At 40.6% G+C, this 14129-nt stretch overlaps 2 protein-coding genes and 1 long non-coding RNA gene across 50 annotated transcripts in view; 1 reads left to right on the top strand and 2 right to left on the bottom strand.

Moving 5' to 3' along the window:
* RAB40AL (RAB40A like) overlaps nt 1-14066 on the bottom strand; it is a 145942-nt gene extending 131876 nt beyond the window's left edge. For 29 of the 41 annotated variants that reach the window (XM_078363795.1, XM_078363797.1, XM_078363798.1 and 26 more), the window contains exons 1-2: nt 13837-14066; nt 12546-12647 (exon numbers count right to left, since the gene is read on the bottom strand). The gene's annotated coding sequence lies outside the window, so the exon portion shown is untranslated. Of the gene's footprint in view, nt 1-11643; nt 11722-12073; nt 12167-12534; nt 12648-13836 lie in introns of all 41 variants that reach the window. The other 12 variants (XM_078363785.1, XM_078363788.1, XM_078363774.1 and 9 more) reach the window with 4 other exon arrangements.
* Nucleotides 1-14129, top strand: part of LOC144581170 (uncharacterized) — a 52722-nt gene that overhangs the window by 26934 nt on the left and 11659 nt on the right. Inside the window, exon 2 of the long non-coding RNA XR_013531699.1 lies at nt 13227-13387. This is a non-coding gene — a long non-coding RNA (uncharacterized LOC144581170). The remainder of the gene's footprint in view (nt 1-13226; nt 13388-14129) is intronic.
* On the bottom strand, nt 7529-14066 carry GPRASP3 (G protein-coupled receptor associated sorting protein family member 3). 8 transcript variants are annotated; one of them, XM_078363766.1, is made up of 5 exons: nt 13837-14066; nt 12535-12647; nt 12074-12166; nt 11644-11721; nt 7529-11285 (listed from the first exon to the last, which is right to left on the bottom strand). In XM_078363766.1, the coding sequence occupies exon 5, from the start codon at nt 10990-10992 to the stop codon at nt 9349-9351; it is 1644 nt and encodes a 547-aa protein (XP_078219892.1). In that variant the 5' UTR covers nt 10993-11285; nt 11644-11721; nt 12074-12166; nt 12535-12647; nt 13837-14066; the 3' UTR covers nt 7529-9348. The 8 variants fall into 8 exon arrangements, with proteins under 8 accessions (XP_078219892.1, XP_078219891.1, XP_078219899.1 ...); XM_078363765.1 differs by having other exon boundaries at nt 12546-12647; XM_078363773.1 differs by lacking the exon at nt 11644-11721 and having other exon boundaries at nt 12546-12647; nt 13283-14066.

Below are 14129 nucleotides of genomic sequence, written 5' to 3'. Positions count from 1 at the left end.
GGGAGGTCCTACTGAATATAAAGTGACAGACCATTCAGCAACTGATTGCTTCTGTTACTAGTTTAAGATAAAAACATAATTTTATTATTCTTTTTACTTTTGACAAGACTTATTTGATGCAGTCATTTTTAAAAGAAAGCATGGTGTCTAGATATAAACTAATTCTACATTGCCAATAATATATGTAATGGCCATCCGAGATCTGCGACCTCCATTGACCTCTGGTGAACAAAGCATTTCTCATCCCCTTATACACTTTCTTTTTCTTTTTCTTTTTTTTTTTGAGATGGAATTTTGCTCTTGTTGCCCAGGCTGGAGTGCTGAGGCATGATCCTGGCTCACTGCAACCTTCGCCTCCCAAGTTCAAGTGATTCTCCTGCCTCAGCCTCCCAAGTAGCTGGGATTATAGGTGCCCGCCACCACATCCAGCTAATTTTTGATCATCCCCTTATACACTTTCAGAGTTTGTGTCTGTCAGATTTGTTGGGTTCTGAATACGAAACACACACTTTCCTATCAGCTTCCTAATACCTTGGGAGATCATTTCCCTTAATCAACTTGATGAGAAAAGGTTCTGGATTGCTTAACTATCTCATTTACTTGCAATTACTGTGAATTTTAGCTTATATTCACATCTTCTCATTTACACATCCTCATTTATATTTAGGATATTTTGTAATTCCCAGACTAATACGAGTGCTTGAAATTCAACTTTGTATCTTGCCCCAATAATTCACCCCTAGAAAAGTTCCATTTATCTTATTTTATTTATTTTGAGAGTCTCACTCTGTTGCCTAGGCTAGAGTACAGTGGTACAATTTTAGCTCACTGCAACCTTCACCTCCCAGATTCAAGTGATTCTCGTGCCTCAGCCACCTGAGTAGCTGAGATTACAGGCATGAGCTACCACGTCTGGCTAATGTTTGTAGTAGAAATGGGGTTTTGCTATGGTGCCAGGCTGGTCTCGAACTCCTGGCCTCATATGATCCACCTCAGCCTCCCAAAGTGCTGGGATTACAGGTGTGAACCATTACACCCAGTCTGAGAAACTCCATTTAATTGATATTTCCTTTATGGGTATATGCTCAACTGTCTGTGTAACAAATGCTTCCTTATCAGATCTTCTTAAGTTTATACGTTTTATTACACAAGCGGTATTTGTTTACCGAAGAAAAATTAGAGAAATAAGATAAACAAAAAGATAATAAAACACTCTAATTCCTCCACTAGCTATAAACCTATTAGATTTTTTATGTCATTCCAGTTTTCCTTTTCTTGTTTTCAAAATGAAGAACATACTTTAGTATATATAGATCTCTTTGATTACTTTAATGCAAAATATCCCACATTATGGAACTAATACTATAAGCTATTTAATCTCCTATTTGTGGATATACTGAATATTTCTAGGTTTAAAAATACAAACATTGGCACAATTAACATATTTATACAATATCTGTGCCTACTTTTATGTATCTTTTCTGTAGGATAAATATCTATTAATTTCTCACTCAAAAATATGAACATTTTAATAGATATTGGCAAATGACCATTAGAAGAGGTTACACCAAATTATTCTCCTTTACCTCCAGCAGTTGATGAGATTGCCTGATTCTCTGAAATAGCGGTTTTCAAATTTGACTGCTCATTAGTATTACTTAGGGAATGTTTTAAAAATTATCAAGGCTAAAGTACCTCTCCAGACAAATTAAATGAGCATCTTTGGGAGAAGGATCCTAGGCATTAGCATTTTCTAAAAGGTCTCCAGGTGATTCTAATGAACCAGGGTTAAGAATCACTGTTCCACACCTTCACTAATGGTGAAAAATATTCTATTCAGACCTAAAAATTCTACTTCTAGAAATGTTTCCTAGGAGAACCTTTGCATAAATGGACATGTGTACAGTGGAGGGCTATGCTTTTGGCAGACAGAAAATACTACCAAGAAAGTTGGGCTCTGGCATCAAAATCACAAAAAATGATACTTTGGGACTTGTATTCAGAACTACTATTTACTCTTGCCTGCCTGTTATATGTGTGACACACTTCTTCAAAAATAGAATTTATGTAAGTTTACAAACTATTTATTTGAAAGTATTACCTAGAGCTTTTAATAAATTAAAACCTGAACATGGGAATCTTTTGAGTAACATGAATAGATTTCCATCAACTAAAAAATAATCAGTATATAGTAATACTGTCAGTGTTAGGAATATGCAGAAGGGAAACTCAACCATTAGATGCAGAATCTTTTTAAAGATGGATGGATGAATGGATATTTATAGAAGTGGCCACAGCAATTTTTAACAGGTGGAAACTTTTTCCAAACACACTTTTACATGTAATCCCAAAGCTACATTGCTTTGAATAAGGGTAGTAAGGAGCACATAGATCCATCCCACTCAGCCTCCCCTGAACCTCTGTAGTGCCTTCTGAAGCATTTCCTGGGAATCCTAAGACTCCAGGAAAGGCAGATTGAAAATCACTGACCTGGGGTAGAACATTCCAATGACATGCTAGAAATAGGTTATAGGAGTGCTCACAGTAGTTGCAGGAGGGAATGGAACAGCTGGAGTCCCTGAGGCTGACGCCTTTAAGGGGGAACAGATGTGTCTGTTTATCCCATACAAATATTCTTTTTCTGTGTGTGTTAGGACATGACGAAAATTGAAAAGAACTGATCTCAAGAACAAAAATATTCAATGTATAGCCATAGCTATAATGTGATGATCCTGGTGTTTTCGAGAAAAAAATATTCAATGTATAGCCATGGCTATAATGTGATGATCCTGGTGTCCTTGTATAACTCACAAACTTGTTCTAAAGGTGGTTACAGTGATGTATATGGTAATCACTGTGATTTGATAATTATACAATGCACACATGCATTGAAAATCACACTGTAACAATCATTAGAGTGTATTGGCAACCAACAGAATGGGAAAAATTTTTTGCAGTTTACCCATCTGACGAAGGGCTAATATCCAGAATCAACAAAGAACTAAAACAGATTTACAAGAAAAAAACAAGCCCATTCAAAAGCGGGAGAAGGATATGAACAGACACTTTACAAAAGAAGACATATATGAGGCCAACAAACATATGAAAAAATGCTCATGATCACTGGTCATTAGAGAAATTCAAATCAAAACTACATTGAGATACCATCTCACGCCAGTTAGAATGGCAATCATTAAAAAATCTGGAGACAACAGATGCTGGAGAGGATGTGGAGAAATAGGAACACTTTTACACTGTTGGTGGGAGTGTAAATTAGTTCAACCATTGTGGAAGACAGTGTGGCAATTCCTCAAGGACCTAGAAATAGAAATTCCATTTAACCCAGCAATCCCATTACTGGGTACATACCCAAAGAGTTATATATCATTCTATTATAAAGACAGATGCATACAAATGTTCATTGTGGCACTGTTTACAATAGCAAAGACCTGGAACCAACCCAAATGCCCATTGATGATACACTGGACAGGGAAAATGTGGCACATATACACCATGGAATACTATGCAGCCATAAAAAATGATGAGTTTGTTTCCTTTGTAGGGACATGGATGAACCTGGAAACCATCATTCTCAGCAAACTGACACAAGAACAGAAAATCAAACACTGCATGTTCTCATTCATAGTCGGGTGTTGAACAATGAGAACACATGGATACAGGGAGGAGAACATCACACACTGGGGTCTGTTGGGGGGAACTAGGGGAGGGAAAGCTCACACCTGTAATCCCAGCACTTTGGGAGGCCAAGGTAGGCAGATCACCTGAGGTCAGAAGTTTAAGATCAGTCTGACCAACATGGAGAAACCCCATCTCTACTAAAGATACAAATATTAGCCAGACTTGGTGGGTGCCTGTAATCCCAACTCTTCTGGAGGCTGAGGCAGGAGAATTGCTTCAACTTGGGAGGCGAAGGTTGCAGTGAGCCAAGATTGCATGCCACTGCACTCCAGCCTTTGAGACTCTATGTCAAAAAAAAAATGTATTCATGCACACTTACCTTTCAATGTTTGTTAAGGAGTGCCATTAAACTCATATCACATTATCATATTTTTGTAGAATCACGATGGTTCTGGTAAAAGATTAGTTCTTTGTATCCTTAAACTACAATAGCACAGCTACATGTAAAAGCTACATAATAAAGCATGGGTGTAGTGGAGTGTACTTTCTCCAGTGCAATTTCCCATTAAAATGGCATTTCATTATCAACAAGGAAAAGGAATAGCACTCTTTCCTAATTCAAAGAAGGGAACCTAGAAACACGTTATTGTTTTCTGCATTACTCTTTCCTGTCCATTGCTAACATACTAGGCATTTTGTTCCTCCCTAACATTTTAGAGCTTTCCACAAAGACCTAATTGGGTCTTGGGGAGTAGCCAGTCTCTGCCTCCTACATATAGTATTAACATCTTCTGGAGAAGAAAGATATTTCTACTCAAGTCTTTCATATTTTGCTTTATTTTGGGTATCATAACCTGAGACAGCCTAGTTTTGTTTGCTAAATGAGGTGTTCAACATACACAACAAATAGCTGTTCCAGTTTGCAACTTTCTAGAGTTCTCCTCTCCTTCAGGGAAACCCTCGCAATGACCATTGAGAGGGACATGGCACTTTTAGGAGAGAGGTGGCCAGAGCTCCTTTAAGATGATCTGCTAACAAGAGACAGTACATTGTCCAGCTGAAAGTAGGTGTCCAGAGGTGAGCTAAAGTCTTAAAGCAAAATTTCCATGTTGCTCTTAAAGATTTTTATCAACTCAAGATTATGATACTTCTCTGAAGCTTATTTTATAAAATAATTACCAATCTCTTTAAACTGAAGAAATAGAAATATATTTATGTTATCTTCATAAAAGTGTAACTGGAAAGCATTTGTGCTTGTCTTATTAATAAGCCTCATTCTGTTTTGAGCTGTAGTTGTGTGTACATATCACTTGCTAGTCTAGTCACTGAAGCTGTTGCCTGAGTGTTGGTCCATAACAGAGTTCAGGGCCTGAACTCTGTAACAGAATGTCACCATAGCTAAACTCTTCATTCCTGTTTTCAATCTAGTTCCCAATATACAAAGTGATACAACCTCCCTAGTTGTCAGTTGGTGATAACTACAAGGGCCTCAAGATCACATGGGAAAGGCAGTAATGAGGAGGCATAAATAGGCAAAGTGACACACATGTATATATACTCCACTCTCCTCCACCCACTAAGTAATGAGGTCCATCTTCACATACCTACAGTTAACCCAATGAAATATAAAAGTATTATTTGATTGTCACATCCATAATATGTAATAGTATGTAACCTTTAAAATGTTGTTAAAACAATGAGATTATTTTGTCTATGAGAGTAGAAAAACTTAAAATAGTGATACCAAGTGTTGGCAATATGAAGAAATAGACATTCATGCTCCATGAGTTGAGGCTGGTGAGATTCATTTTGAAGGTCAGTTGGGCAATATATATATACATAAGAATTTGTAAATATCCATGACAAGAAGAAAAGCAGGCTGACATCTAAGAGCTGGCCCAGCACTCACAGCTAGGCCTTGATGTTCTCTCACTGAATAGAAACAATTTCACAGAACATTAACATCAGACCAGGCTACTCCATGAATGTCATTTATCAAGACAAAAGCAAGACTACTCTAATCATGTATTAACACAGAAAATCATTGTCCCAATTATAAAAATGATGAAATATCCCCTCCTGCCCTCATTCTGGCTAATATTAGTGACTGCTGCTTCTTTACCAATGATAACTTTGGTATTCCTTACCTATAGAGTAAGATTTATTTAAATACCAAATCATAGAATTACTCATGCTTCCCAACTTCTCTCAATCTACAACAAACCCTCACTTTCTTAAACTCTCCACCAAATCATCTAACACGCCCAAATCTTATAAGAAGACATTTCTAAAACCATCTTACTGAAGCACCCCATGATTCCCCATTCATTGTGTGTTCTCACTCACTGCAACAAGAAACCAAACTTGTTCAAATACAGGCATGTTCCTAGTGGTCTCTGGCTAAAGGGCACAGCCGTTTATGATCTCTGACAAAGCAGATCCACTACAAGGAATTTATCATTAGAAATATTCAGAAGGCTAGGCATGGTGGCACATGCCTATAATCGCAGCTACTCAGGAGGCTGAGGCACAAGAATTGCTTGAACCCTGGAGGTGGAGGTTGCAGTGGGCCTAGATCACATCACTGCACTCTGGCCTGGGCAACAGAATGAGATCCTGTCTTAAAAAAATATTCAGAGATGTGAACATATAAACATGGATTCTCACTGCAGCATCAATTCTCACAGGAAAAAAATCCTGTAAGTGCTCATCTCCAGGGAATAGATTAAATAACATGTGATAAAACCACATAAAATAATATATGCAGCTGCTAAAAAAGCATGTTGCATGAAAACTACACAATGCTGCTTAGAGAAATAAAGGGGACTTAAATAAGTGGAAATTTTATTAATGGGCCAGAAGATTCAAAATTGTTAGAAGTCTTTCCAAAGAAATGAAAGCCTATGTCCATAAAACACTTGTACACAAATGCTCCTAGCTGCTTTACTTATAATAGCCAAACTCTGAACAACTCAAATGGCCATCAACAAATGAATGGATAAACAAACTGTGGTAAGACTTATGGTGAAATACTACCTGGCAATAAAAAGTGATGAAATAGTGACACATGACATGGATGAATCTCAAATAATTATGCTAAGTGAAATAAGCCAGATCCCCTCCTAATCAAAGAGTACATGCTGTATGAGTCAATTTATACACAATTACAGATAATGAAAACAATTATATGTTGTCAGAAAGTGACCCATGATTGCCTGGGTGAGGGGTACAGGGAGAGAGAGGACGGAGGGACTATAAAGAGGCATTAAGAAGCTTTAAGGGAGGCTGGGCGTGGTGGCTTATGCCTGTAATCCTGGCACTCTGGGAGGCTGAGGTGGATCTATCACATGAGGCCAGGAGTTCAAGACTGGCCTGGCCAACACTGTCTCTATTAAAAAATTTTTTTTAAAATTAGCTGAGTATGGTGGCACACACCTGCAGTCTCAGCTGCTCAGGAGATGGAGGCACAAGAATTGCTTGAACCTGGGATGCAGAGGTTGCAGTGAGTTGAGATCACACCATTGTACTCCAGCCTGGGTGACAGAGCAAGACTGTTTCAAAAAAAAAGCAACTTTGGTGGGTGACAAATGTTTACAGTTTTTATTGTGGTTATGGTTTTGTGTGTATATATATTTCAAAATTGATCAAACTGTAAGCTTAATATATGTCAATTATATTTCAATAAAACTATTAAATAAAAAGCATGTGACAGATCTATAAATACTAAATTGAAAACATAACTGTTAAGAGAAAAAGGCAAGTCTCAATACTGTATTTCTATTTTTGCAAAAGAATGTGCATGTTGTAAATTAAAAGAATATGCAATAAAGGATTACACTACTATATACCAACTTTTAACATATGAAAAATATTAAGTGATTCAAAAATATGTGGTAGAAGCATATTTATTGACATATAAAGATGTTTACAGTATACAACTGAGTGGGAAGCAAGTTACAAACATATTTACAGTATGATCTTGTTTTAGTTTCTCAACTGGCAGAAAATCTCAAAAGCATATAACTCCATATTTTCACACATAGAATCTTTCATTTCGGCTTATACCAGGGATTATAATTCCCACCATGAGTCTTAGAGAACTCAGCCATAGCATAAATCTCCTGGGAATGCTATCTGGTCCAAACCAGCTTCCAAGAATCACTATCTTATAGGTTGACACAGCAGCCTCTTCTAGCTTTCCTGATTTATTTTGTTGAAGCTGCAATTCTGGGTCTAAATTTCTCCAATTAAGTTTATTTTGTAGTGTCAGCCGGTACAAATGCAGAAATGCTCAGGCTTGCCTAATAGCAAAAGATATAGTTCCTTGGCCTTTCATATGACACACAGGAGAATAAATCATAAATAGCAAAAAAAAAGTTAAGGTATGATTTTGCAAGGAGGAAAAAAGCAATTACCTTTTAAATTCAGGGTATAAAATGATGTACATAATGATTTCAGCTCTTTGGGAAAGAAAAAGTACAAATGGATAGAAAAAGATACGAAGTACATCTAACAAGTTGCCCTTGCTGATGACTCCAGATCTACATCTTACTGAATAAAGTTTTGGGCACCTACTATTTCCAACACTGCCAGATAAAATCCATCTATTTATCTTAGACTTTTCTCCTGACCTCCAGCCAGATGTGGCCAAATGTCTAATGGACACATGAATTTGGAGGGAAGTTAAGAATTGTAAAACCACTGCAAAATTAAACTATTAAAATCAGTCTCCAAGCTTTGAAGGCCACCACCTCAAACTGTCCTTCAGGAGGACTGTAAAGTAGTGTGGTGAGAGGGGTTCTGGTGTCAGATAAAACAGCTATGCCACCTCCCCGCTGTGGCAATCTAGGAAAAAGTATTTAACCTCTCTAATTCTCACTGGAGAGTACCCAGAATAATGAGTTCTAATAAAAATACAAGTAACTAGCTCACAAGAGCACTGTGAGAAGAGGAAAAAAAAACCTGTGAAATATGATGTCAACACAGTGTCTGACATAGAATTTACAGTCACAAAATGTTTCCTGCCTTCTCTTTTGTGAGATGACTTTGACATAAATGAAACGGCCTAACAATTTAAGAGTTATAAATGTAGTAGCAAAATTAAAAAATGGAACAATAATACATTTTGTCTGAGATTCTGGGTCATTTCTGTGTTGTGGAACAAGTATCTGATACAGCTGGAATAGGAGAAAAATAGTAGTTTCTCTTACATTAAATAGCCTGTAGCAACCCCTGCCTCCTTTATGTAGAGTGTGCACATCTGGCCATGAGTGTGCATGGCACACACATAGACACACAGACACACACACACTCTCTCTCTCTCTCTCTTTCAGTACTGTTAGTTATCTTTCTGTGTGTGTATGCCTTACTTCTGCAACTAGATCACAAACTCAAGGATATTTTCTTTTTTGCCACTTAAAGCCACAGATGGATCTAAGCAGATACTAATGAACAAGTTAGTTTAAATAAACTGGTTCTCTATCTTAAGTAAAATGTTAAAAAAAATATGACAATTGAGACAAGATAAAAATCAACAAACATTTTTGGCCCAAAGTATAATATTTATTTGATACCCTCCAAGTGGTCTAGCTCAAACCTAGAGCCTGTCACTGGTAACTTTGTGTTAAAGATGCAATGTACAATGTGTACACTGTAATGTACAGCCTGCTAGTTTAGAGATAGTTCAAAATGTTCTATTTGTGGTTCATTTTACATTGTTTCAATAATCCCTTTAACTTCCCTGAAAATGGCCATGAGTGTATTATAACTCATGTGATCAACAACTACAATTGAGCCTTTTCTGATATGCTCCTTTATGTTAATAAATATGGCCACACCACTAACAAGATTGGCTTTTGCCTCTTTCTGGTTAAAGATGAGTTTTAATGCTGCCAATGCCTTCATATTGATCATGTCTCTGGCTGCAGTTGGATTTTCAGACATATTTAAAAGTAGTTTCAAAACAAGATTTCTGGTTTTGCAATTTCCCAAGGACAGCAAATGGAAAAGCTCTGAAAAGTGATTGGCAACAATGTAGTGATGGACAAAATCAGTAGTCAGTTGTCCTAGTATCTTTAATCCAGATTGCTGTCCAGGTGAGTTCAAAGGAAATGACATGGTTTCTTTACACATATGCTTAACATGTAATTCAAGTTTGCGTTGTCTTTCATCCTCAGAAGGAGGATTCAGAGTAATTACAGTCTTTTTTCTCATTTCAGGGGAAGGAAAACTGAGCAAGCTTTCAATAAGTGTCACTATACCCACTTCATTAATAAACTCTTGGGCAAATGGGTGAACATTATGGACACCCATTGCAATCCGTGCTATTTTATGAATAAGAGGATCAGTAGTTGACTTAAGTATGCTAACAAGTTTTTCAAATTCCTCAGAATTCATATAGCATTCCATTTTGCAAGGACAAGCAAATGGCTTAATCCCATTTACCTCCCTGATCCTGATTTGGCGTCTAATCTCATCTATGGTCTGAATGCAAGGGTCAGAACCAAAAGGACCCTCAGGGACAGGCTGTGAGCATGAGCGAGTATTCCTAGAAGAGTGGCAAGCTGTTGCCACAGGCAAAGAACTGGCATTTTCTTCAGCTGAGGCCAGAACAATATATGAAGGAGGGCTTGCCTCAGATTGTGCCTGGGATCTAAATCCTAACACTGCTGGAGTTATAGCAGGGGCTTTGGGCCAGATAGTTACCTCAGACCAGTCCTTGGGCCTATCTTTTTCATTAATTTCATACACAGGCAGAGGCTTAATTATCCTGCTCACAGGTTTAGGATTAGGGTCAAAACTAGTATCATCTCCTTCCCAAAACCAGTTCCCAATAACATTCTCTTCCTCCTCCTCCTCAGCCCCTGACCTAGGTTTGCAACCAGCCCCAGCCGCAGGCTCCAACTCCTCAGCACAGACCTGGGCACCAATTTCAGGTTTATCATTCTTAGTACTGGAACTATTACCAGCCTCTTCTTCATTCCCAAACCATGAGTTGACAGTGGCATCTTCCCCAGCCCAGGACCAGGCATCAATACCAGCCTCATTTTTACATGTGGAGCTGGTGGACTCATTCCCAGACTTGGGACTGACATCTCCCATGGCTTTGCCCTGAGTCTTAGACTCTGACAGAGCTCCTTCCTTCATCTCAGCAAGAACCTTGTTCTTAGACACTGCCTTCATCTCTGCCACTGTATCTGTCTTAGACCTTGCCTTAGCTTTTGCTTTGGACCTAGTCTTCGCTACAGGCCTAACGCCACCAGTAGCCTCCCTTTCTGCTCCAGCTTTAGCTTGTATAGCAGTCTTTTTTTCAGTTTTGGTCTGGGCTCTTGTCTTATTCTTAGTCCCAGTCATGGTTGAAGCCCAGTTATATGTCCCTGTCCAGTCTTGGCCTTGGTTCTCAATGTGTCATAGGTCGATGTCTTAACGTCTTTTACTGGGTCAGGGAAAAACTTGGTAGCAAGAGTTACAGACTGTCAATTCTGCAGTCACAGAGTTCTCTTTCCAAACATACAGCCTCTGCCAATGATACAGAGGGTAGAGGCACACTCGGGCTGGGGAAGAATGATTGTTCTCAAGTGCAGACCTGCTGAAGGTGATGGTCTTCCAACAATCCAAAGCCACCACAGCTACCAGTGGAGATGGACCTGAGGTTGAAGAAAGAAACTGGCTTTGAGTCTTGTCCAACTGTCCTTCTCTATGCAAACAGCCACACAGAAGGACATAGGAGAGTAGAAATGAATTGTGTAGTAGAAGTGAATTAACAGAAAACTCTACTACTTCATTTTATACCTTGCAAACTGCCACTAATGCTCAACAATGTCCTGCCCAAGCACTGCCATTCTTTTACTCTGCATCAAACAGGAACAAATATGGAGGTAAGCTTGCTGAGACTAAGAAAGGCTAAAGGAGTGCCCAGTCCCTTTGGACCCATGCTAGTCAGTCCACCAGTCAAATATATACCACTAGACCCCATAGGTGTATTCAGGAAACCCTCACACCAACCTGCACTGATCCAGTGCAATTCTTCCTCCTTCCTTGTTTCCAGTGTTGACAAGCCCTATAGTTAACCCATGGGCAGGCCTATGGACAAAAATACAGGTGGGATTGGAATTTTGAGTATTTGGTTAACAGACCTGCACTATAATCTCTAAACCCAATACCTGCCTTTCCAAATCTAGGACTTTGGTTATGTAACACTTCTGACCTCTGAGTACTCTTCATGGCTTCTCTTCCCATTTCCTGTCCCAATATCTACCAATTACCTCATCGGCATGATCCTGGCTTGCCCCACCCCATCACTTGTACACAAATGTGAGGTCAAAGGTGTCTGGAAAGCTGGAAGACAATGGCTCCAAAATGTGATCTGGTCTAACCCTCTTGGCAACAGCCTTCCATAACCCCAATCAACAGGGGTGCTCATACTTAAACCTACCTTCGATCCAAATAAATAGTTTTTGTTCTCTTAATTAACTTCCAAGTGAACAGCTACATACAGATCTCTACAGGAACCTAGAAAGGAACAGACCTAAGGATAGAAAGGAAGGCAGAGGAAAGAAAATAGAAGAGACTAAGATGATCCAATGCCTATAACAAGGCTTATAACATATGCATTTGAATATTCAAGACCATGTTAAATGTCTCCCACCTGTCTGCTCTTCCCCAATGATTCCCCAGCCATCACCCCAAGACCTGCAGCCTGATTACACCTCCTGCCAACTTTGAAGCCAGTCATTTTCCCAACAGAAGTTATACTCCTTCCCTGAACAAAAATATGAGGTGCAGAAATAGGTAGTGGAAACATAGGCAAATGTACTTAGAAGGCAGGCAGGAAAGATAATGGAGACTGTTATTTTAATACCATCTATGCATGTCCCTCCCCTTCCCCATGCATACCTAGATCCTACCTCATTCACCATTTATGTCAGCCTGCTCATACAGCAGGGGTTCTCAGGAGATGCTATCCTTCCCACCAAAGAAGAGTCCTCTAGCTAGGGAAGAGTCACACCCTACAAAAAGAAGGAAGAGCAATTAGCAAAAAATAACCCCGAGACTTTGTTAACAATGATAGAAAAATAGTAGGTTAAGGGACAGATTACCAGAATTTGGATTCTAACACCTCCTTTTAGAGAATCAGAAACTAAGTAAATGAAGTCTCCCAACTCTCAGAGCTCCTCAGGTATCCACCATCACAAATGCCATGCATTCTTCCGTGGGACTATTTCTGTACCAAAATGAGAGGGTCTGTGAGGACTGGCTGGAGATAGAGTTTTGGTTTCCAGAACCAGAAACTGAAGCAGCTGATTGACTTCAAATGTTCTAAATTGACCCTTCAAAAAGATTTCTCCTCTACTGAGAACCCACATTCTCACACATCATTACATAAAGTGGATCAGCATTTGAGAAAACAGATCCTGAACAAGAAAGGTGGATAAATACTACTCTGGTATTTACATGGACCACTGTTGTGAAATTCGACCAAGTCTACACCCTGTCCATTTGCTTGCACAAAATTGGATGTGGGGATCTAAATATGTAAGACAATAGAGCAGTGCAGTATTAAAAAGCGGTTAAACATTTCATTTTAGTGTCTTCATAATCCACCCACTCACGATTCCACTTCTGGAGAATCCACCAGACCTACCGCGCAGACAGGAGACTTTGACATCAACCTGGAGCCCGAGGGAAGGGACAGCACCCAGGACACGGTGTCCGACAGGCCCCTTTCCGGAATCAGGGCCCCGAGCAGGTAACGCGGCCCACCTCCCGCGGGCTGGAAACAGAGCTGGGACGCCGGCCCCTGCCGGCCTTCCCGGGCGCCCCACACAAGGGCTCCCCCTCCTTTCTCCCGAAAGAGCTTCCCCCACAGCCCCCTCCCGGCACAGACACCATCGAGGGCGGGGCGCGGGCGCCTGCAAAGCTGGCTGGGAAGCGGTCAGTGTGGTTCTCCTGCAGACTATCTGACGGTTCTCCCCGATCCAGGCCCTCAGCCCTAGTAGGCCCGGCCTGACCCACACCGGTCACCGCCTCCCCATCGCCAGCGGTCTCGGACACTGCGCACCACTCTCCCGCACCCGGTTCCGACCAGATAGTCTCCTCCTTGCCGGGCTGTCAGGGTCGGCGGGCCAGGTTACCAGCCAGTCCACCCTGGCGGACCACTCCCACACGCCGCACCCCACCTCACGCAACCCCACTTGCCTTCAGAGGCCCAGGACCCAGGTCGTCGGCCTCCCCCTCCTCTCCTCAGCTCTCCTCTGGCGGCTCCTTACTTGGATTCCCACCGCTTTCCCCGCATTCCCAACAGCAGAGGCGTCCCACCCACCACGCCTCTACACCAAACAGGGCAGGGGCCGCACAGGAAGCGGCAAGAAACCGCCCGCCGCGAGGGTGTCGGCAAAGCGGGGCGGAGGGATACGGCGCGAAAGGCTGAACGCCCCCTGTCGGGCCCACCTTAGGTCGGACCCACTGGTGGGCGGGGCCACGACGAGCCC

The sequence above is a fragment of the Callithrix jacchus genome, chromosome X (genome assembly GCF_049354715.1).
Source record: "Callithrix jacchus isolate 240 chromosome X, calJac240_pri, whole genome shotgun sequence".
Taxonomy (NCBI): Eukaryota; Metazoa; Chordata; class Mammalia; order Primates; family Cebidae; genus Callithrix; species Callithrix jacchus.
This window is presented reverse-complemented; position numbering and strand designations above follow the sequence as displayed.

Coding starts and splice junctions, on each gene's coding strand:
- GPRASP3 (XM_078363773.1), bottom strand. CDS start 10,992: ATGACTGGGACTAAGAATAAGACAAGAGCCCAGACCAAAACTGAAAAA.